Source organism: Carcharodon carcharias, chromosome 9 (genome assembly GCF_017639515.1).
Source record: "Carcharodon carcharias isolate sCarCar2 chromosome 9, sCarCar2.pri, whole genome shotgun sequence".
NCBI lineage: Eukaryota > Metazoa > Chordata > Chondrichthyes > Lamniformes > Lamnidae > Carcharodon > Carcharodon carcharias.
In genome coordinates this window covers 80,434,474-80,457,788 of record NC_054475.1, presented here as the reverse complement: position 1 = coordinate 80,457,788, position 23,315 = coordinate 80,434,474, and the positions used below count along the sequence as shown (strand labels likewise).

General features: G+C 46.3%; 1 protein-coding gene across 9 annotated transcripts in view; it reads left to right on the top strand.

Moving 5' to 3' along the window:
• si:dkey-172j4.3 (diacylglycerol kinase eta) overlaps positions 1–23,315 on the top strand; it is a 312,005-nt gene that overhangs the window by 101,104 nt on the left and 187,586 nt on the right. For 8 of the 9 annotated variants that reach the window (XM_041195267.1, XM_041195273.1, XM_041195264.1 and 5 more), the window contains exons 3-8: positions 7,194–7,274; positions 9,820–9,924; positions 10,876–11,008; positions 13,094–13,200; positions 13,858–13,983; positions 18,440–18,542. In XM_041195267.1, the coding sequence (XP_041051201.1) occupies positions 7,194–7,274; positions 9,820–9,924; positions 10,876–11,008; positions 13,094–13,200; positions 13,858–13,983; positions 18,440–18,542 (655 nt within the window). The remainder of the gene's footprint in view (positions 1–7,193; positions 7,275–9,819; positions 9,925–10,875; positions 11,009–13,093; positions 13,201–13,857; positions 13,984–18,439; positions 18,543–23,315) is intronic. The other variant, XM_041195265.1, reaches the window with a different exon arrangement.

Genomic DNA, 23,315 nt, shown 5'->3' with positions numbered 1-23,315 from the left:
AACTTTTAACTACCAGTAGTAGGATTTATTGGATCTGAACCTGTACCCAATGCTATTACAGACAATCTGTCCTCACAACTCTCTGATGTTCATTTGCTTGCAGTTTACGTTGCTAAACCCTCTTCACAAGCAGCAGAGAAAGTCTCGATGCTGGGCTAATCAGGAGCAAAACTAGCATAGGATTAGCTATCGTTTTTCCTCCATTCTACACATGTTTTTCAGGGGCAACACTATTTGGGAGCAAAGCAGAGCAAAACTATCCTGTTAAATTGTTAGGATGATAGGAAACAAAAATTGCCAATCCTACAGGAATGTCATGGAGCCTCCATGGAATTCAAGATTGATCTCCTGTGAGAAACCCCAGGAGTAGAATCACAGGGACAGGGACATTAAAAATAACCTGTGTTTCTGTTTGCTTTGAACAGTTTTTTCCTTAGTTATAAAAACATTAGTAGTAAGAAAATGATAGTTTGACCGATGGTCAAGAAACATCTAGTTTCATTGTGAAGGATCAGCACATGGAGGAGGTGACCGTGAGGGTGAAGAGTCAGGAGGCCAATTGTGTTGATGTGCTGTTTGTAGATGGGAGTTCATGTGACGATACCTCCATGGAATGTGTCAGCAAGAGTTGATGACCTGAGGAGAACAGGTGTTCAAAGAGTTTCAATCCATGATGATGACGACTGAATTCACACATGGTTAAAGCATATGGGATAATAGAGTCACATAATCATACAGCACAGAAAAAGGCCCTTCGGCCCATTGAGTCTGCGCCGGTCAAACAAGTACCTAACTATTCTAATCCCATTTTCCAGCACGAGGCCCATAGCCTTGTATGCCATGGCATCGCAAGTGCACATCCAAATACTTCTTATATGTTATGAGGGTTTCTGCCTCTACCATTCTTTCAGGCAGTGAGTCCCACATTCACGCCACCCTCTGGGTGAAAAAATTCTTCCTCACATCCCCTCTAAACCTCCTGCCCCTTACCTGAAATCTGTGCCCCTGGTTATTGATCCCTCCATCAAGGGGAAATGTTCCTTCCTGTCTACCCTATCTATGCCCATCATAATTTTATACACCTCTGTCAAGTCCCCCCTTAATCTCCTCTGCTCCAGGGAAAATAATCTCAGTCTATCCAATCTCTCCTCATAACTAAAACTCTCCAGCCCAGGCAACATCCTACTAAATCTCCTCTGCGCTCTCTCTAGTGCAATCACATCCTTCTTATAATGCAGATTCCAGAACTGCACGCAATACTCTAGCTGTGGCCTAACCAGTATAACCTCCCTGCTCTTATATTCTATGCTTCAGCTAATAAACGCAAGTATCCCATAAGTCTTAACTACCTTATCTACCTGTCCCGCTACCTTACGGGACCGGTGGACTTGCACACCAAGTTCCCTGTGATCCTCAGTACTTCCCAGGGTCCTACCATTCATTGTGTATTCCTGTGCCTTGTTTGTCCTGCCCAAGTGCATCACCTCACACTTATCTGGATTAAATTCCATTTGCCACTGATCAGCCCATCTCACCAGCCCGTCTATATCCTCCTGTAAATCTAAGGCTATCCTCCTCTCTATTTACCACCCCATCAATTTTTGTGTCATCCATGAACTTACTGATCAACCCTCCTGCATTCAAGTCTAAATCATTTATGTATACCACAAACAAAAAGGGACCCAACACCGATCCCTATGGAACCTCACTGGACACAGGCATCCAGTCACAACACCCCTTGACTGTCACCCTCTGCTTCCTGCCACTTGGCTAATTTTGGATCCAATTTGCCAAATTGCCTTGGATCCCATGGGCTCTTACCTTTATTATCAGTCTCCCTTACCTTAACAAAAGCCTTGCTGAAGTCCAGGTAGACTATGTCAAATGCATTGCCCTCATCTACACACCTGGTCATCTCTTCAAAAAATGTAATCAAATTGGTCAGACATGATCTCCCCTTAACAAAACCATGCTGATTGTCCTTGATTAATCCCTGCCTCTCCAAGTGTAGATTAATTCTGTCCCTCAGAATTGCTTCCAATAGTTTATCCACCACTGAGGTTAGACTGACTGACCTGTAGTTCCCTGGTTTATACCTTCATCCCTTCTTGAATAACGAGAGGTAGTGCCCAGAGAGGTATTGAAAATTATTGCCAGCACCCCTGCTATCTCCTCCCTTGCCTCACTCAACAGCCTGGGATACGTTTCATCCGGGCCAGGAGATTTATCTACTTTTTAGCCTGCCAGACCACTTAGAACCACCTACCTTTCTATGCTAATTTCTTTACTTATATCACGGTCCTTCTGCCTGATTTCCATTCCCACGTCGTCCCTCTCACTTTTGAACACCAACACAAAGTATTCATTTAGAACCCTACCTAAGTCTTCTGGCTCCACACACAAATTACCACGATGGTCCTTAATGGGCCCTACTCCTTTCCTAGTTATCCTCTTACTCTTATCGTACTTGTAAAATAACTTTGGATTTTCCTTTATTTTACCTACCAATGTTTTTTCATGCCCCCTTTGAGCTCTCCTGATTTCCTTTTTAAGCTCCACCCTATGCATTCTATACTCCTCTAGGGCTTATGCTGTTTTGAGCCCTTGGTATCTGCCATAAGCCTCCCCTTTTCTGTTTATCCAATCCTGTTTATCCCTTGACATCCAGGGTTCTCTGGATTTGTTGGTCCCACCCTTTATCTTTACTGGAATATGTTGGCCCTGTACTCTCCCTATTTCCTTCTTGAATGAGTCCCACTGCTCTGACGCAGATTTACCTAAAAGTAACTGCTCCCAGTCCACTCTGACCAAACCATACCTGATCTTATTAAAACCAGCCTTCCCCCAATTTAGAACTCTGATTTCTGGCCCACCCTTGTCCTTTTCCATAACAACCTTGAATCTAATGGAGTTATGATCACTATCTGCAAAATGTTCCCCCATTAATACCTCTACCACTTGCCCCGCTTCATTCCCTAAAATTAATTCCAGGACCGCTTCCTCCCTTGTCAGACCTTCTACGTACTGGCTTAAAAAGCTCTCCTGGATGCATTTTAAGAATTCTGCTCCCTCTAAACCTATCACACTATTACTAACTAAGCTAATGTTGGGGAAGTTGAAATCCCCCACTATTACTACCCTATTATTTTTACACTTCTCTGAAATTTGCCTACCTGTTTGCTCTTCCATTTCTCTCTGACTGTTTGGGGGCCTATTGTACACTCCCAGCAATGTGATTGCTCCTCTTTTGTTTTTCAGTTCTACCCACATGGTTTCATTTGAGGAGCCTTCTAAGATGTCATCCCTCCTTACTGCTGTAAATGATTCCTTGAGCAATATTGCGATACCCCCTCCTCTTTTACCTCCTTATCTGTCTCACCTGAAGATGCTGCATCCTGGAATATTGAGCTGCCAAACCTGCCCCCCTCTCAACCATATCTCTGTGACAGCAATGATGTCATACTTGCATGTGTTAATTTGTGCCCTCAACTTATCTGCCTTATTTGTCAGACTCCTTGCTTTAAAGTAAATTTCATCCAACCTTGCCAAACTCCCTTGTGCCTTAACAGGCTTATAATTTCTATGTCTTCCAGATTCACTTGCTCTCTCTTCTAATTTTGGCTGTGCAACTCCCCCTGCTGAACCTCCTCTCAGGATCCCATCCCCCTGCCAAGTTAGTTTAAACCCTCCCCAACGAGCAAACCTCCTCGTAAGGATGTTGGTCCCATTCCAGTTCAGGTGCAACCCGTCTACCACCACCCCCAAAAATGGCCCCAAAGTCCCAGAAATCTAAAGCCCTCCCTTCTGCACCATCTCTCCAGCCACGCATTCATCTGGACTAACCTCCAATTTCTATATTCACTAGTGCGTGGCACCGGAAGTAATCCAGAGATGGTATAAGTATTTTGACACTAACAGTGTACAGTGAAGCTGGCCTCTGAATGAAAAAATAACTTCCTCAGTAAGTAATTAGCCATAGTCCAAGAAGGGGAATAGGTATCTATCTCCATTAGAGAGAGACACTTAGTTATATAGAATTACCTGGAAAAACTCAGCAGGTCTGGCAGCATCGGCAGAGAATAAAAGAGTTGACGTTTTGAGTCCTCATGACCCTTTGACAGAACTTGAGTTCGAGTCCAAGAAAGAGTTGAAATATAAGCTGGTTTAAGGTGTGTGTGTGGGGGGCGGAGAGAGAGAGAGAGAGAGGTGGAGGGGGGGTGTGGTTGTAGGGACAAACAAGCAGTGATAGAAGCAGATCATCAAAAGATGTCAACAACAATAGAACAAAAGAACACATAGGTGTTAAAGTTAAAGTTGGTGATATTATCTAAACGAATGTGCTAATTAAGAATGGATGGTAGGGCACTCAAGGTATAGCTCTAGTGGGGGTGGGGAGAGCATAAAAGATTTTAAAATATTTAAAAATAATGGAAATAGGTGGGAAAAGAAAAATCTATATAATTTATTGGAAAAAAAAGGAAGGGGGAAACAGAAAGGGGGTGGGGATGGGGGAGGGAGCTCACGACCTAAAGTTGTTGATTTCAATATTCAGTCCGGAAGGCTGTAAAGTGCCTAGTCGGAAGATGAGGTGTTGTTCCTCCAGTTTGCGTTGGGCTTCACTGGAACAATGCAGCAAGCCAAGGACAGACATGTGGGCAAGAGAGCAGGGTGGAGTGTTAAAATGGCAAGCGACAGGGAGGTTTGGGTCTTTCTTGCGGACAGACCGCAGGTGTTCTGCAAAGCGGTCGCCCAGTTTACGTTTGGTCTCTCCAATGTAGAGGAGACCACATTGGGAGCAACAAATGCAGTAGACTAAGTTGGGGGAAATGCAAGTGAAATGCTGCTTCACTTGAAAGGAGTGTTTGGGCCTTTGGACGGTGAGGAGAGAGGAAGTGAAGGGGCAGGTGTTGCATCTTTTGCGTGGGCATGGGGTGGTGCCATAGGAGGGGGTTGAGGAGTAGGGGGTGATGGAGGAGTGGACCAGGGTGTCCCGGAGGGAGCGATCCCTATGGAATGCCGATAGGGGGGGTGAAGGGAAGATGTGTCTGGTGGTGGCATCATGCTGGAGTTGGCGGAAATGGCGGAGGATGATCCTTTGAATGCGGAGGCTGGTGGGGTGATAAGTGAGGACAAGGGGGACCCTATCATGTTTCTGGGAGGGAGGAGAAGGCGTGAGGGCGGATGCGCGGGAGATGGGCTGGACACAGTTGAGGGCCCTGTCAACGACCGTGGGTGGAAAACCTCGGTTAAGGAAGAAGGAGGACACGTCAGAGGAACTGTTTTTGAAGGTAGCATCATCGGAACAGATGCGACGGAGGCGAAGGAACTGAGAGAATGGGATGGAGTCCTTACAGGAAGTAGGGTGTGAGGAGCTGTAGTCGAGGTAGCTGTGGGAGTCGGTGGGTTTGTAATGGATATTTGTGGACAGTCTATCACCAGAGATTGTGACAGAGAGGTCAAGGAAGGGAAGGGAAGTGTCAGAGATGGACCACGTGAAAATGATGGAGGGGTGGAGATTGGAAGCAAAATTAATAAATTTTTCCAAGTCCCGACGAGAGCATGAAGCAGCACCGAAGTAATCATCGATGTACCGGAGAAAGAGTTGTGGAAGGGGGCCGGAGTAGGACTGGAACAAGGAATGTTCCACATACCCCATAAAGAGACAGGCATAGCTGGGGCCCATAGCCACACCTTTTATTTGGAGGAAGTGAGAGGAGTTGAAGGAGAAATTGTTCAGCGTGAGAACAAGTTCAGCCAGACGGAGGAGAGTAGTGGTGGATGGGGATTGTTCGGGCCTTTGTTCGAGGAAGAAGCTAAGGGCCCTCAGATCATCCTGGTGGGGGATGGAGGTGTAGAGGGATTGGACGTCCATGGTGAAGAGGAAGCGGTTGGGGCCAGGGAACTGGAAATTGTTGATGTGACGTAAGGTGTCAGAGGAATCACAGATGTAGGTGGGAAGGGACTAGACAAGGGGAGAGAGAAGGGAGTCAAGATAACGAGAAATGAGTTCAGTGGGGCAGGAGCAAGCTGAGACGATCGGTCTACCGGGGCAGTTCTGTTTGTGGATTTTGGGTAGGAGATAGAAGCGTAGGAGATAGGAGATAGGAGATAAATCTTTTATGCTCTCCCCACCCCCACTAGAGCTATACCTTGAGTGCCCTACCATCCATTCTTAATTAGCACATTCGTTTAGATAATATCACCAACTTTAACACCTATGTGTTCTTTTGTTCTATTGTTGTTGACATCTTTTGATGATCTGCTTCTATCACTGCTTGTTTGTCCCTACAACCACACCCCCCCTCCTCCTCTCTCTCTCTCTCTCCGCCCCCCACACACACCTTAAACCAGTTTATATTTCAACTCTTTCTTGGACTCGAACTCAAGTTCTATCGAAGGGTCATGAGGACTCAAAACGTCAACTCTTTTCTTCTCCGCCGATGCTGCCAGACCTGCTGAGTTTTTCCAGGTAATTCTGTTTTTGTTTTGGATTTCCAACATCAGCAGTTTTTTTGTTTTTATAACTTGGTTATATAGTTGAGGGGCACCACTCAGCATCAAGCATGGGACAAGGCAAGGAGGCAGGCCTCTCTGAACTATCACGAGGCCTATCTATTTCCAGTTGTCAGATATTCCCCAGTTGATTTTCTAGTTCAGACTGTTCCAGCAAGGAATTTTTCTTTACATTCAATCATCCAGTCGTTACTTCCACATGCACAGCATTGCATACCTTTGTCCCTACCTCTCCGTTCCATCTCTGTCTCTTTTCTTCTTTCCACGTTTCTCTCCCACACTCTTGTTCAAATGGTGCCATGAGAAATTTTATTTGTATCTGAGATGACAGGCAGGGGTCTTGGATTAATGTCTCACCTGGAAGGTGACAACTCTGACAGTGCAGCACTTACTCAATACTACACTGGAGTGTCAACTTAGATCTTATGCTCAAGTCTCTGGAGTGGGGCTTGAACCTACAACCTTGTAACTCAGAGGCTACCCACTAAGCCACCACACATTCCCTAAATTACAGTTTAAGGAATACTCTTACACCCAGACTGAAGCCCATTCATGTGTTCAGATCCCTGTTTCTGGTTAAGCCTGTAGTTTGATTAAGCTGTAATCTGATTCATCTATATCCTGAGGCCTGCTCCTTGTTCACCCTGTACTCTGATTATCATTTTTTTTTCTCATTCCAGTCCTTAATATTCGATGAGGTGGACCTGTCGAATGCCAGTGTTGCTGAGACGAGCACAAAAAACATTAACAACAGTTTTACTGTAAGTTGCTGCTTATCCCTGACCTGACCTCTCCCTTGAACAGTGATTGCTGTACTGTCATATATTTGTAAGTTGTAAGGAACCTTCACTCTGAACAGGGATGTACATCAAAGTTCTGTCAATCTCTTTCTCAAAAAGGCCTTATATATAATAGTAAAATTATCTCACAGCTGCCAGAATGATTCAGAATTTCTGTGTGCCACACCTATGAAAATTTCTGGCACATACCCTCTAGTGAGAGTCAAACTGTCCAACAAACAGAGCTGTAGGATGATTTTACCCCTGCTGTGAAGATTGGCCAAGCTGTTTCTGCTGGGGGAAAAGTGTTTAAGACTTGTGTGTATGATGTTAAAGCGTGTGAAGTTGTCATTGTTACCTAACTGCAGGTTAGAATCAGCAATCATGGGCAGTGTTTTCATGAGAACCGGGCTTGGTAACACTCTGTACCTGGAGGTGATGAGCTGTGGTTCTGCACTTGCTGTCCACACGTTTCTGAGCTCCTGACCTCTCAGTGCACCCAAATGAAGAGACCAAGGTATTAAGAGTCAATTTTGGTTGTTAGTCTTGCATTGGCAGGGGATCTGACCTCATCCAACCTGCTGAGTGGGTAATCATGTTTATCTGTCCTTGATTTGATTGGCTGGAAATAAATAGCGAGAAAGATTTGCATTTATATAGTGCCTTTCACAACATCAGCATGCCTCAAATCTCTTCACAGCCAATGGAGTGCTTTTGAAGCATAGTATAATGTAAGAAACTTAGCAGTCAATTTGTACACAGCAAGCTCCTATAAATGACAATGTGATTTAGAGCAGATAACCTTCTACTGATGTTGACTGAGGGATGACTATGGCCAGGACATCATGGAAAACTCTCTTACACTGTTTCCTACACTGTCAGGGATTCTCTCACATTCACCTGAGAGGTGAGGCAGGGCTTTCATTAAATGTTTCGTCAGAAAGATGGCACCTCTAACAGTGAAGCATTCCCTCAGTACTGCACTGGAGTGTCAGCCTAGGTTATGCATTCAAGTCTCTGGATTGGAGCTTGAACCCAAGACCTCCTGACTCAGAGACAAGAATGATGCCAACTGAGCCATGACTGGCACAGCTTGTAATTCCCCAATAGGCATAGCTGATTGTAAATGTTTCCCGTCAGCAGCGTGAACTGGGAATAATGGTCTTTTTGAATCAGTAGTTTTAGCATTGACTCCATTTAATAGACTTTCATTTACAGTAACGAGGCTGGAATGACTTTGCTACCTGATAACATTCCCTTCACTGTGAGTTAGTAAAGGAGATGTCGCAACACAAAATCCCCACGCTGGGAATATTGATTCAGGTGAAGCCATTCAGATTTGCAGCAGCTGCCCATCGCTGACCTTGTCAAGTTCACCATCTGTTACTCAAGCTCTCCTCACCTTCCCCAAACTCCCAGAAATATCCAGGCCTCAAAGTTAATTCAGTTCATATATTTTCCTTAGTTCCCCAGTTTTACAATTCTAACCTCACTAACTGCTCTATTCCTGTTATGATCCCACTAGATTGTTTTATAATGTACAACTTGAGCTTCCTCTGTTCCCTGGGCCCTTCCTGTACCTTGAAACTCACTCCTAGAAAACTCCATCATTATGCAGCGAGCATCATTTGTTGGCATTGTGTTTTAACATTTGTTTGTTCCACGTTTGGTCGTACGAGATGAAACTGGCCATGGTGTCTGTTCCTGTTTCCCGGGACATCAGGATTAAGGGCAGAATTTTTCCCTCGTTGGGCGAGCCTGATAAAAAGTGTGCTCGATGATGTTGGGCGAGTGCTCTGACATCATTGCGCACTTGCGCGATATTTCGGTCGGCAGCCACGCGCGGGAGTTGGCAGCTCGCCCGCCAATAATTAAGAGGGCTGTTAAGTCCTTTAATTAATTAACTTAATTGAATTTTTCCCTGCCCGTCCAACCTTATGGTTGGTGGGCGGGCGAATAGGTCAAGTGGCCTGTGCCCTTTGCATTTTTTGCGAAACCTCGTCCACGGGTTAAAATTTCGACCAGTGATTTAAAAAATAAATAAAAACTTTTAAAACTCATTTTTAACATGTCCTTACTCGCGTGACAGGGCCACATGAGGGTCCATGTTTTCTTTATTTTGCAATTGTTTATTTTTAATGTTAAAAATCTTCAGCTCCCTGAGGCAACTTTGTGCCTCAGGGAGCTTTCACTAAGCACACCCCCGCGCATATGTGCACTTCAGTGCTTGAGCTCCTCCTGCCCCCCACCCCCCGCCACCCCGGCAGCGCTGAGTGTCTCAACATGCAGTCCACTCTGGCTGGCTGTTAATTGGCCAGCCAGCATGAAATCATGGCCGAGGCCCGATCACGGGTGGTGGTCAGTTTTGCAGCCGCTCCCAGGCCCACTTGCCATGCCCGCCTGATGAGGTAAAAATCCTGCCCTAACTGTTTCTAATTCCTGGTGTAATGGGACAGAGATGCCCAGGACTAACAGTAGGCTGCATCAGAAGAAGGATTCTTTATTCTAAGTTGAGGATTCTTTTCAGGTAATAACACCTTTCAGAAAATTAATCCTGTGTGCAGAGAATAGAAAAGAGATGGAAGATTGGATCACTGCACTGAAATCTGTTCAAAAACTGGAGAATTATGAGGTAAGGAAGTGAAAGCACCAATTCTCTTCACACTCTGTCAGAACTGATGGGGTGTGGTCTTCGTTGGCTGGGCCACCATTTATTGCCCATCCTTAGTTGCTCTTGAGAAGGTGAGCTGCCTTCTTGAACTGCTGCAGTCCACGTGGTGTAGGTGCACCCACGGTACTGTTAGGGAGGGAGCTCCAGGATGTTGACCCAGCAACAGTGAAGGAACGGCGATATATTTCCAAGTCAGGATGGTGAGTGACTTGGTGGGGAGCTTCCAGGTGGTGGTGTTCTCATCTATCTGGCTGCATGCATGTGTCTACAATTGTACCTGCCTGTGTGTCTCTGTATATGCATATGTCTGGATATGTGCCTGTGTGTGTGATGCGTGTGTTTCTGTGTGTATGTTGCTGTGAGTATATATGTGTGTGTCTGTCTGTGTGTCTGTGCCTGCCATGTGCTTGTGTCCAGATGTGTGTACGTTTGTGGGTCTGCCTGTGTTTCAGTGTCTGTCTCCATGTCAATAATAGGCTAAAATGTACATGAGCTGTGGAAAGGAGGTTGAATGTATGGGACAGAGTTGTTGATAGACAGAATGCAAATAGATGGTTGAAGTAGATTAAATGTATGGGGATTTGTTTAATTATGGTGTAGAGTGTACGTGAGCTGTGGAAGGAATTTAAATGGTTGGGAAGAATCCATGATTGGGGAGAGGCTGTGGAAGGAATAGGGTGGATGGATGAATGCTTATTTATGTTTAACAACATCTATGTAAAAATACTGAGTGTCTTTCACACAAAATGATGTTGCTCAGTCACCAACTTACTCACCTTGTGTGGGGCAGTGTGAGGTGACCATGACTGGTTTTGTTTCACCCAATGTTTGATTGTGCATGTTTCATCTTTCCATTTGACGGCTGCCTTCTGAGATTCAAACTGAGCACATTTGCCATTGCCTCTTCCTTAGGCAAGTCAGCTGAACATGGAGCATTTCTCAGGGATGCACAACTGGTACACCACATCCCACGCCCGGCCCACCTTCTGTAATGTCTGCCGGGAGGCCCTCCCAGGAATGACCTCTCATGGGCTCTCTTGTGAAGGTAGGTAGGAGTCACTGGGATATTGCTATAGTAAAAACAAAAAAACTGATGATGCTGGAAATCCAAAACAAAAACAAAAATACCTGGAAAAACTCAGCAAGTCTGGCAGCATCTGCGGAGAGGAACACAGTTAACGTTTCAAGTCCGAATGACCCTTCAACAGAACTTAATAAAAATAGAAGAGAGGTGAAAGCAGACATAATCCTGGTTTAAACCAGCTTATATTTCACCTCTCTATTTTTACTTAGTTCTGATGAAGAGTCATTCGGACTAGAAACATTAACTGTGTTCCTTTCCGCTGATGCTGCCAGACTTGCTGAGTTTTTCCAGGTATTTTTGTTTTTGTGACTGGGATATTGCTGTTAGGTTGACTCATTTTGGAAGAATTAAGATTTCTACTAAGTCCAGCACTAAGGGGAGGGTTGGGATGAACAGGGGTGGAGGCAGGGGATGGGGTTAGGATCAGGCCAAAAATCTATTATCAGCATTAAGAACTTTAATTGTCTCAATTACTGAAGCATCAACATCATAAAACACAACAGCAGGTTGAAAAGAATGGTTCAATTTAAAATTGTTGTAGCCCTGGAGCTATGGATAGTGATGGTAGAAGCTCCAATTTCTTTCTATCACATGGCTGACCTTGAATCTCTCCCACTCTCTGCCTGTTATCAGTATATGCTGGTAGGATGTTTGACCACATTTTGAATACACTTTCCTTGATCGTCAAGTCCTGGAGTGGGACTTAAACCCTCAGCTTTTGGCTCAGAGGAGGAGACTCTACCCATTGCGCCACAAGGCCTCCTAGTGTTAGCTTTGATGTTGCAGAAGTGTCGGAACAATCCACTCAAACACCAGCCAGCTCAGTCTTCAACAGTGTAAATTACAAGATAAATGGAACCGATCTCAGTGCAGAACAGAATGACTCCCCTTGGAATGAATGGAGCCACTTGTAGTCCTTGATGACATGACCCTGCTTAAAATCAATGGAAGAATTTATATCCCTAACATGAGGCTTGGGTTAGAATACAGTTGGACAATCTTAGCCATAATGCCACTCAGCATGGCTAGGTTTGGCATCCATGTCTGTATGCAGCATAAGTCAGAGTCAGGCCCATCATACAGGGCTGCTTATCCTCTAGATTGTCCTGGTGCCTCCTGCAATTGAGGACTAATCTCACAAACATTCCTGTGAGTGGCCCAGAGTGACCCTGCTTCACTCTGTCAGGACTCGTGGAGACAGTGCGTAGTGATAATGTCACTGCATTAGTAACTTAGAGGCTAATGTTCTGGGCACATGGATTCCATGGCAGATGGTGGAATTTGAATTCACTTAATAAAACCTGGAATTGAAAACTATTCTCAGTAATGGTGACCATGAAGCTATCAGGAGGGCTGAAAAAAATCACTTTGAAGAATGTAACATTAAAAAGCAAGAAAAAGCCAATGTTCTGAAAGAATCCACTTGAGTTTCCTTCAATATATGATGCAACTTTATGATATCAAACTTCACAGACGTGAGTATCAAACAAAATTTGACACTGACTCAAATGACAAAAAGCTGGGTCAAAGGGATTTTAAGGAATATCTTAAAGGACGAAAGAATGGCAGAGAGATTTAGGGAGGCAACTCCAAAGCTCAGAGCCTTGTCAGCTGAAGGCATGATTGGCAGTGTTTACACAACTGACACCAGAAGTTTGGTTTGATTTCTTAAACAAAATTATTTGAGGGAAACTTGGGTTGCAGTTTCTGCCTTGTGCCCCTTAAACTTGCTACTTTTTAATTGTATTGTGCAGTCAGATTTTTGTTGACCGGCGCAGGCACAATTGGCGGAATGGGCTCCTTCTGTGCTGTAAATGTCTATGACCTATGAATCTATCATCAACTGTCGTAGAAACCCACCTGGTTCACTAATGGCCTGAGGCGGGGCGTGTCCTAAGGTGGGGCGTGGCCTCAGCGTGTGTAGGATCCCTGGGCCATCATTCTCAAGAAACTCTCCTTGTTGGGAACTGTTAGGCTGATGGATGATCTGGTGCGGCTGGGATTTAAGAATTCATACTGATGAGTGCTTCTTTTTTTAATTGACAGTGTGTAAGTTTAAGGCTCACAAACGATGTGCTGTCAGAGCAATCAACAACTGCAAATGGACCACACTGGCCTCTGTAGGGAATGACATCATTGAAGATGAGGAAGGGGTAAGTACAACAGAGAGATCTGCTCATTATTGGAGGCTTTAAAAATAGGATATTTGAGAGATGGGGTTGCTCACTAAGAATATAATCAATTTTTAAATTATGAATCAACAAAAAAGAAATGACAATATAAGAAGCATCTCAACTGATTGGTGATCCTTCCCTCACCTTGTTACAGCCTTTCTTTGCTCTGTGCACTCTTTGGTCGCTACTGCCCTGAAGCTTCCTTCCTCGATCCACTTCATCACCAGCTCATCAACCTACCTACTCTTCTTCCTTACATTCAAACCAAGATGCACGATATCACTTTCATTTAGCTCCTCTGACCACTTCTACTTATTTACTGTGACCACATAAGGACAGTCAAGTGCAGTATGTGCATGGGCTTGTCTCCCTACTAACAACAATATTAGTAGAGCACCTAGCAAGGAGGTGAGACGTTAGTAATGTGGAGGGGACTATTGGCTGCATCTGACTTGTAACTAATCTCCTATTAATATGTTTATTACAACCCTGCTGATGTTTCTGTCACTTGTTATTAATTATCATTGCTTATTCCAGGGGATGTGCAGCATGCAATGGGTTGATTTGAGGTTCTCCTACCTGTGGTGCCAACTGGTATGTTTCTTTGAACTTATTGCAACCTCTCCTCTATTGCAGGTTGCCATGCCTCACCAGTGGCTTGAGGGGAACCTGCCAGTCAGTGCCCGATGTGCTGTCTGCGATAAGGCTTGTGGGAGTGTCCGGAGGCTACAGGACTGGAGGTGTCTGTGGTGCAAAGCAATTGTAAGAGTTTAATCTCGCTTCTGATGCTTTCAGAGGATATTTATAGCTTGGGCATTTCTCATAATGTAGGCATTCACGTTTGTGATTAAACCTGATTTAAAAAAAAATTAATTGCAATGATTTGAAGTGACAATTTAACCAGGTGACTGTGTGTGCAAAGTAAACAGAAATATACCGGATAGATTTTCATCTCCTGGGGCAAAAGGTAGAGAGTGCAATCAAATGAGAACAAACCTTCCTATGGAGTAAAAGCGTGTGCGTGTGTACGCGTATCTTAATTCAGGATGTCCTCAATGCAGCCAACTTGTGCACAACAAATTCTCACAAATAGCAATGAGATAGTAACCAAACAATCTGTCTTCAGTGCTGTTGGTTGAAGAATCAATGTTAGCCAGGCCACTGAGAAGAACTGTCCACTCTTCTTCAAGATATCGTCACAGGGTCCTTTCATGCCTTGGTTTAACATCACCTCTGACAGTGCAGCACTCACTTAGTGCTGCACTGGGAGGTCAGTAAACATTATGGACTCCAGTTTCTGGAGTGAACCTACGACCTCCTGACTCAGAAATGAAAGCACTACCAACGGAATGAACGCCCCAAGGTCCGTTATGGTTTCCACTTGGTTTTCCTTCCATCCAAATGAATAGAAGACTAATTGAGCTGGCTCTTTAATGGGCCTGTGATCCAGATCTCCTGATGTCTCTCTCTCTGTTCTACCCATATGATACACTAGACCCATGTACTGCAGGTTGAATTGCCTAAGCAGCACTCAGTTTGATGCACTTGCTTTCTGAGGAAAGCAGGGTAGAGTCAGAGAATTATAAGGATTGAATTGAAATGGGACAGCTGGTCCATGATTTAGAAAAAGGTTTAATTGTCACTCTAACCCGTTGGATACACACTCTGTACTGAGATAGTGACTCAGTCTGTGCGACAGCAGGAGCAGTATAATTATATGGATCTGATAGCATAGTCACTATGTTACTGAACTAATCATTGTCAGGCCCGGTCTAATGATCCAGAAACATGAGTTCAAATCCCATCACAGCAGCTGGGGAATTTAAATTCAGTTAATTAAATACATTTGGAATAAAAGATAGTGTCAGTAAAGGGGACCTAGAAACTACAAGATTGTCATAAAATCCCAGAAAGTTCACATGTATCCTTTAGGGAAGGATATCTGTTGTCCTTATCCTACATGTAACTCTAGACTCAGCAATGTGACTGACTATTAACTGTCTGCTGAAATGGTCTAACAAGCCAATCAGATGCATAAGGAATGACAATAAAGCTGGCCGAGCCAGCAATGACAATATCCTATGAATGAATAAAAAAAAATTGCACCCATTGTCCCTGAATGAGAAAGAGAGAAAAAAATATCAACGAGAGCTCCCACTTTTGGCAAGTGTTACTGTAAGTCAGACTAACAGTAAGTGCGTGGTGCCAACATGGCTCGGTATGTTTTGGCTTGTTCCTGACAGAGGTCTCCACAGACTGTAAGAGCGCAAGGCTTCACTCATTCAGCTGTTCCTCTCTCAGTGCCACTCCCACACAGCACCATGTTGCTGCTACTCCCAACTTTGGGAGAAAGGCTGGGCCCCTGACCCCCCCTCCCCCCGCCACCAAATCCTCTGGATCCAGGCTCCCTCTCCTCCTGTTCCCTAGTCTCCTTCTACTCCCGATTACCCCCAACCCGATTCTCAAATCCCCCTCTCTCTCAGTCTCATTCTACTCCCAATTCCGCTCACCCCCATTCTCCAATCTCCCCCAATCCTCAGTCTCCCACAACTCCTCATTCCCCCGACCCTATTTTCCAATCTCCCTTTCCTCCTGACCCTAATCTCCCTCTACCCCTCACAACTCAAGCTCCAATCCCCTGATCCCTACTCCTCTCCCCTTCCCACCCTCTCCCCTCCCCGCCCTCATTCAATCTCCAATCACTTGCTCCCTATTCCTAAGTTTCACTGTTCCCCCTATTCCCCCAACACTAATTCCCCAGTTTCCCTCTCTACCTATCCTTCAACTTCCAGTCTTCTGGACAATCTGCAAGGGTTGTCAATCCTAGAATGGCAGACATGATCTGACCTGCTATCCTGGTGTAACTTAGCCCATCCCTTGCCATATGTAGAAAGGCCTGCTGCCTCTTATTACCATTCCCACTCCTCTCCTGGAGTATGGATTAATGGACCCTCTTACGCTTCATTTGTAAGATTAGACAGAGGGGCTTCAGTATATCTAAGAGTGGGTGGTCAGGTGAATCACAGTTCAATCAGTCCTGTCTGTCCTTGGATGATATCCATGTGCATTCACTTCCAGTAGGAGTTGGAGCAGGGTACGGCTGAGATGTCGATGTAAAGTTCTGGTGTTAATGCAGCTTTCCAAATTTGTCTGCACAGAATCACCTCAGCCACTCTGCAGCAATCAGTCCTCTTAGTCAATTCAGTAAGATCATGGCTGATCTTTATCTCAAGCCTCATTTATCCAACTTTGCTCCATATTCCTCAATACCCTTCTCCAGCCAAACTTATTCAGCACAGAAAGTTAAAATTATCCCAACATCCACAACCTTTTTGGGGGAGAGAGTTTCAGATGTGAGAAAATGCTTCCTTAATTCACTCCTGAATGGTCTCGCTCTAATTTGAACAATATGTCTCCTAGTCCTGGATTTCCCCGCCAGAGGAGATCAATTCACTGTATCAAATTCTTTTAATCTATTAAACATTGCGATCAGGGCACCCCTCAATCTTCTTTGCTTGGGGAAATACAAGCCAAGTTGATACAATCTGTCCTTATAATTTAACCCTTTAAACCCTCATACAATTCTGGCAAATCTCTATTGCACACCCTCCGAGTCCATTTTTTCCTTCATGATGTGTGGTGCCCAGAATTCTGTCTGACATTTGGGCCTGCCACTTTGCTCAGAGATAGCATCAGCCACTGTTTCTCCCCTCCCCCCACATCTTAATGAAGCTCAGATTGGGGCAGAGACATCAAACTGATTATACCTGGCAGCAGTTGCCAAAAAGAAAACTCCTTTGGGCCTGCCATTCACTCAAGTGAGCATTTAAGTAACATTGGATTGGTTCGACCTCTGTATTACACAATCAATAGATTAGCACTGGAACCTATCTCATGGAATCCTCTCACTGATGACACTCATTCACTCTGTATAAGTGCACATCTACTCTGCTGAGTAATCAAATAACAAGGAACTCACGTAGGGCAGCAGATTGGATTGCAATGAAGGATTTATCTCTTCATCCTAAAGCAACACCTTTCTAATCTGGAAGGAGTGTGGCCTGTTTGTATATTATATGATAGAAACCAGCAGAGTCAAAGTTAGCATCATGGGATAGATACAGAGTAAAGCTCCCTCTACACTGTCCTCATCAAACACTCCCAGGACATGTACAGAGTGAAGCTCCCTCAGTAAGCATAGGTTAAGCAGAAGAAAGGAAAAAATTGTAACAACCAAACAAACATTAAAGAAATGGAATTACTTTGAATAGGTTAGTGTTACTATCCAGTAATAAATCCATTCCTAGTGTTTGAATTGGTTTGCTGTAAATCAATGTATAAGTCAAGCTGGCGTATAAGACAATCCCATTTTTACAGCTCCAAGAATCATATTTTTGCATATACTCAGGATATAAATCAATCCCTCCCCCGTCCTTTTCAGCCACAACATTCTGCACTCGTGTTAGTTATCAACCTCCAATTTCCACCCCACAATGGATGTTTTACTTACTAGTACCTCATAACTGGCCACAAAGGATCAAGACAGGCGATGTGGGCTGTGTTGCGAAGATGCACAAGCGGTTAAGACACGCCCGCTCTTTGAAGGAGATACTGCTGACATTTCAAAATGGCGACCACCCAAACCCACACAAGTGGGTCACTTTTCTAGTGTATAAGTTGACCGGCATTTTTGGTGGGATTTCTTGAGGCTTCAAATGTTGACTTATACTTCAACATCTAAGCTACCACTGTCATCTTATATTTACATAGAACTATGTGGAATTTTATGGCATTGAAACAGGCTATTCGGCCTGATCTATACTGGCATTTATGTGTCACATGAGCCTCCTCCTACTTTACTTCACATCCTATCAACATACCCTTCTATTCCTTTCTACATCCTGTACCTATCCAGTTTCTCTTCAGCTCTGAACAATTTAACTGAATGTCACAGGGAGAAAGCATTTCTTTAAGCTTGGCACTCTCATGACCAAACTTTGAATCATTTCAATCTATCAGTGAGTTCCTTCTGAATCAAGCACATTGGGGGTGGATTTCTTGATGTGCTGTTGACTCACATTCCTGGAAAGAACCGTGATTGCAGCAAACATGGTACAGAGTGGCAATTTGTTGGTGCCTTGTGTGTAACCCAGGCTGGAATATATTGAAGGTCAGTATGGGAAAGCATTGGTTAAGAATGTGTGCCCCTGTTTTTCAGGTTCACAATGGATGCAAGGAGCTGTTAAACAGAAAGTGCCCACTGGGACAGTGCAAGTTGTCCGTCATTCCTCCGACGGCTCTGAACAGCATTGACTCAGATGGTGAGTAACTGAGACTGTAGTCCTCCTGCAGTAACTCAGTACGTCAGCCCGCTCTGTAGGAGAACAGAATTTGGTGCAGTGCCAGCAAAGGAACTTTTTGTAGAATACACTGAGACACAGACACACACAAACACATAAATACAGACAGAAAAAGAGACACACACAGACACACGTTTGTCTGCTCTGCCTGTCAATGCTGGGCCGCAATTCCCACTGTCGCATGTCGAGAAATTCATTGCAATACACCTGCATATCGTTATAAGCCCAGGTCGCTGGAATCATCACCCCCCCCCCCCCCCCCCCCCCACCACCCTCCCCAACCCTCCCCCAAATGCTGGACCATTCACGCACCAATCATGCCGACATGTTTCACAACAGCATTTAAAAGGCGTGTACTTGGACGTTGCACTTCAAGGGGAACTCTAAGGTAAATGCACAGCAATGTTGCGCAGTGTTCAGGAGGGTTGCCTGTTGCACTTCAAGGTTGAGGCATCATGCATTCAGATGAGGGCACAGGCAGGTCACTTTTTCCTGTCTGGCTGATAGCACAGTGCCAGGGCAAGGGCTGCACTGCGGTCGGGGTGATGGGTGGAGTGGGGCAAAGGCTGTGCTGCAATTGAGGTGAATTGGGGGCGTGGTAAGGGCTGCACTCCAGTTCAGGCAAGTTGTGGGGGGGAGGGAAGCAAGGGCTGCCCTGTGGTTGGAGGTAGTGCACAAGCACGTGGGGGGTGGTGGGGGGGGAAGTGACCATACGTTAGGAAGCCTTGTATAAAGTGACCATTCATCTGCAGATGAGATGGTTCAGATGCAGCCATGTTGATGTGTGGAATCGGGCCTCTAGCTTGCCTGCCCACTCGAGTGACACAGAGGCATGGAAGTACCACCAAGTGCTCCAGAGCTTTTCACCCTTTGGGCACAGACTGCAAACCAATGAGCGTTTCAGTGGACTGCAGAACAGCTGGACAACTGGGCAAGCTGTAGGATCCCCTTGCTAAAGCTGGCCATGGAGCAGTCACTGTTGGAGGTGCTCACAGCCTCTTATAATGTCACCATCCCAGTTTGAACCAGACTCCCCCATGGTTCAAGCTAACAGTGCAGCCTTGCAATGTGGGTTAGGAGAATGCCTGAGCTGAGAGCACAGCATGCAGTCCAATGGGCAAAGCTGCCGCCAATCGGTCAGGTGGTGTGGGATGGATGTGGGTGGGGTTTTGGGCAGCCATGTAGCGCACTAAACACTGGCCATCCAAATGGTGGCCAGCACTCCCCAGGATACATTAAGGGGCCTTCAGGCTTAACCAAGAGAGTTTCTTAGTACACCCAAGCTAATCCCTGTGTCTTTCTATCTCTTTAATCCTCTGGAGGAATACATCAGGAGCATGGAGCTTGGTGACCTAGCTGTATGTCCCATGGCTTACAGAGAGCAGCAATGAAGGAGAAGAGAGCGATGGAGGTGCTGGCTGCGCAGAGGGAGGAGCAGCACCCTCTCAAAGAAGGGGCGGCTGTGGCTCCTGCTCACTGACTGATGCCTAGTGACACCCAGGGTCTATAAACGCTGCCTTTAATTCCTGCAGATGACTGAGAACCAGTGTCACTAAAGATGGCGCATGTCCAGTGAGCTGGTCAGCTACATCTTCCACCTGCTGCAGGATTTGGCACCATGAGGACATGGAGGGCATCCACTGCCAGTGGCTGTGAAAGTGACCATGGTGCTCAATTTTTATGCCACTGGGCCCTTTCAGGGCTCCACAGGTGACCTCTGTGGGATCTCATAAGCCACTACCCACAAATGCATCCATGAGGTTATGGACGCCATCTTTGTAAATTTATCGGATTTCCCACAGATGCAGGGTACCATCGACTGCACTCAGATGGCGCTCAGATCTCCATGGCAACGTGCAGTCAACTACATCAACCACAAGAGCTTCCATTGCTGAATGTGCAGCTGGTGTGCAACCATCACAAATGCATCCTGCAGGTCTGAGCGCAGTTCCTAGGGAGTGTCCACACTCCAACATTCTCAGTGGGCCTCAGATCCCTGACATTTTCCAGGGTCCACAGAGGCTGCAGGGATGTCTCCTCGGGGACAAGGGCTACCTGCAGAGGCCGTGGCTGATGACACCGGTACGGTGACCTCAGACTGCAGCAGGGCGATGCTATAATGAGGCTCAAGCTGCAACTTGCAAACCATCAGGATGCTGAAGATGTGGTTCCGGTGCCTGGACTGGTCTGGTGGAGCCTTGCAATACAGTCCGCAGAGGATGTCACACATCATCGTCATTTGCTGTGCCCTTTACAACTTGGCACTGCAACGGGAAGAGGAGCTGGCTAAGGAGGAGAGGGAGGAGCTCTGATGAGGAGGATGTCGCTGAGGACGTGGGTGAGGAGGTCCTCAAAGATAAGGGTGACGGGGATGAAGCCCTCACACTGGCCAGATGTGGTAGGCACACTCAGGAGGCTCTCATAGCTGCTAGATTTGTGGAGGATGATGACGACATGCAGTGAGGAGACACCGTATATCTGCATTGCAACTGTGAATGTTTGGCTCAAGTCTGGCTTATGGCAGCGCACGTACTCTCTGTGATAAGGCTCCTGTCATGGGGACGCGATGAAGGCCGTAATAGTCACTTGATTCCAGGAGGATGATGATGACATACAGTGAGGACACTCCATAAATTTTCACACAGCCTCTGAGAATGTCTGACTCCTGTCTGGCTGAGGGTAGCTCGCTTGTGCTCTGTGATCAGGGTCGTACTATAGAGACGTAGTGTAAAACTTTAAGTGCATCAGATCCTTTGTCCGCCTTCAGCACCTGTCCCCTTCAGAGGCACAGCATCACTGGTCACAGGAGCTGACGAGATGGGTGAGACCAGCCCACCTTAAAGGCCCTGAGAGTGCACAGAGGGAACTCTGTGATGCCTGCCCACGACATTCTGGTGGCAATGACAAGCACCATCGAGGTGCAGGCATCAGTAACGTGTCCAGGGATTGTGAGACCAGACCGTCACCTTGGTCTGAATGCTGTGCAAAGCAACAGGAAGAGGCCCTGAATTGAGACACCAGCTTTTATCTTGTGCAGAAAGGTTTCACGTCTGACTGACACAAACACTGCTCATCAGAACAAAGAGCCATTGGCAGGGAGACATTCTTGGGAGTTTATTGACAATAGTGAATATTATGTACAAGTGATTAAACACCTGTGCCCAGGCTGTGCAAGTATGGACTGCTGCTGCACACCTTTCATTTTCTTGCCCTCGTCCGCTGCCCAGACACACCCTGGTGTGCCTTGTTGCCCGTCCGGCGGCGGAGGCCCCCGATGGGAGGCCCTCTATGGAGGTGTCCTCCCTCTTTCTATCGGGGACCTGGGTTGGAGGGTGTTGCATGCAGCAGTCCCCTATAATCGGAGAATGTGTAGGTTCGCAGACTCCCAGGACACCTGCCCTTTTTGTGGTCTTGTGGAGTCCGTGGACCATGCTTACATAGGGTGCTGTAGGCTGCACTCCCTTTTTAGTTATTTAAAAAACCTTTTGTTACTGTTTTGTTTGCACTTCAGTCCCACGCTCCTGATCTACGGATACCTGGTACGGAAGGGGGTCGGGAAGGAGGAGGACCTCCTCGTGGACCTGCTCCTGAGCCTGGCCAAGTTGGCCATTAACAGGTCCAGGCAGCGGGCGATTGAGGGGAGAGTCCCGCCCGATTGTCCCTCTTCCGCGGCTACGTTCGTGGCCGGGTGTCCCTGGAGAGGGAGCACGCCGTGTCTGCCGGCACTCTCGAGGCCTTCTGTGCTCGGTGGGTACCATGGGGATTGGGGTGTTTTATTGACCCCTTTGATCACATTTTGGTTGAAAGTTTGTAAGTTTCCTTTCAACTTTGTCCTTGGTTTTACAGCTGACCTGACTTAGGGGCTGTGCTTGATTTATCCCTTATTTTGTTAATTTAGTATAATTGGTTTAACTCCAAAAGAGTTACCTCTTCTAACCTTCCTAACCCTGCCACCAAGTCTCGATGCTCCCCGGACACCCACAGTGGAGGTGGAGGCAGGCTGCTGACTGTGACACCCTAGATGTGATGACCTTGTCGGGCATCGTCTGGAGGGCCTCAGTCTGCTTTCAGGGTCCTGCTGTGTGGCAGTGGCACCTTCCGCGGCCTATGGAGCTGCAGCTGCTGAGGAGGCCACAGGAAGAGGAGATTTGGAAGGGCCGGACACTCCTGGAGTTATCTGGATGGAAAGCGCCAAGGTGTCCTATGGGTGTCTGAGAGCCCCCGGCTGAATCCTTGAGGAGAAGGGAAGCTGGAGTGAGATCGAGCTACCCCGCACCCCTCTCGCATTGACACGGTTGGAGGCAAACTATGGCGTCAGCGATGGAGCTGAGCCCATGCAGCAGTGCAGGAGCAAAGTCCTGGACCAAGGCCTCCATGGCGGCTGCCATCTTACCAGTGTTGACCTCGGTGCGTTGGCAATGCTAATGCTACCGCCTCAGCCTGAAGGTGGACGGACTCGTCCATCGTGCCTTGCAATCTGAGCAGTGCAGCAGACATTCCTTCCTGATGTTCCTGAGCTTGCCTTTGCAGCTCCAGCAACTGTGACATGACTGAGTCCAGAGGCTCATCACCTGACTCAGACTCAGCAAATTTCTGGCCTCCAGCAGCCCTCCGAGTGCCAGAAACCTCGGAAGTCCCTGCTTCTGCCCGCTGTGGATCAGACAGTGCAATGTGCTCACCAGTTTGTGATCCTGAGGCTATTCTAAAGCTAGGTCCCACCAGGGTGTGTGTCTT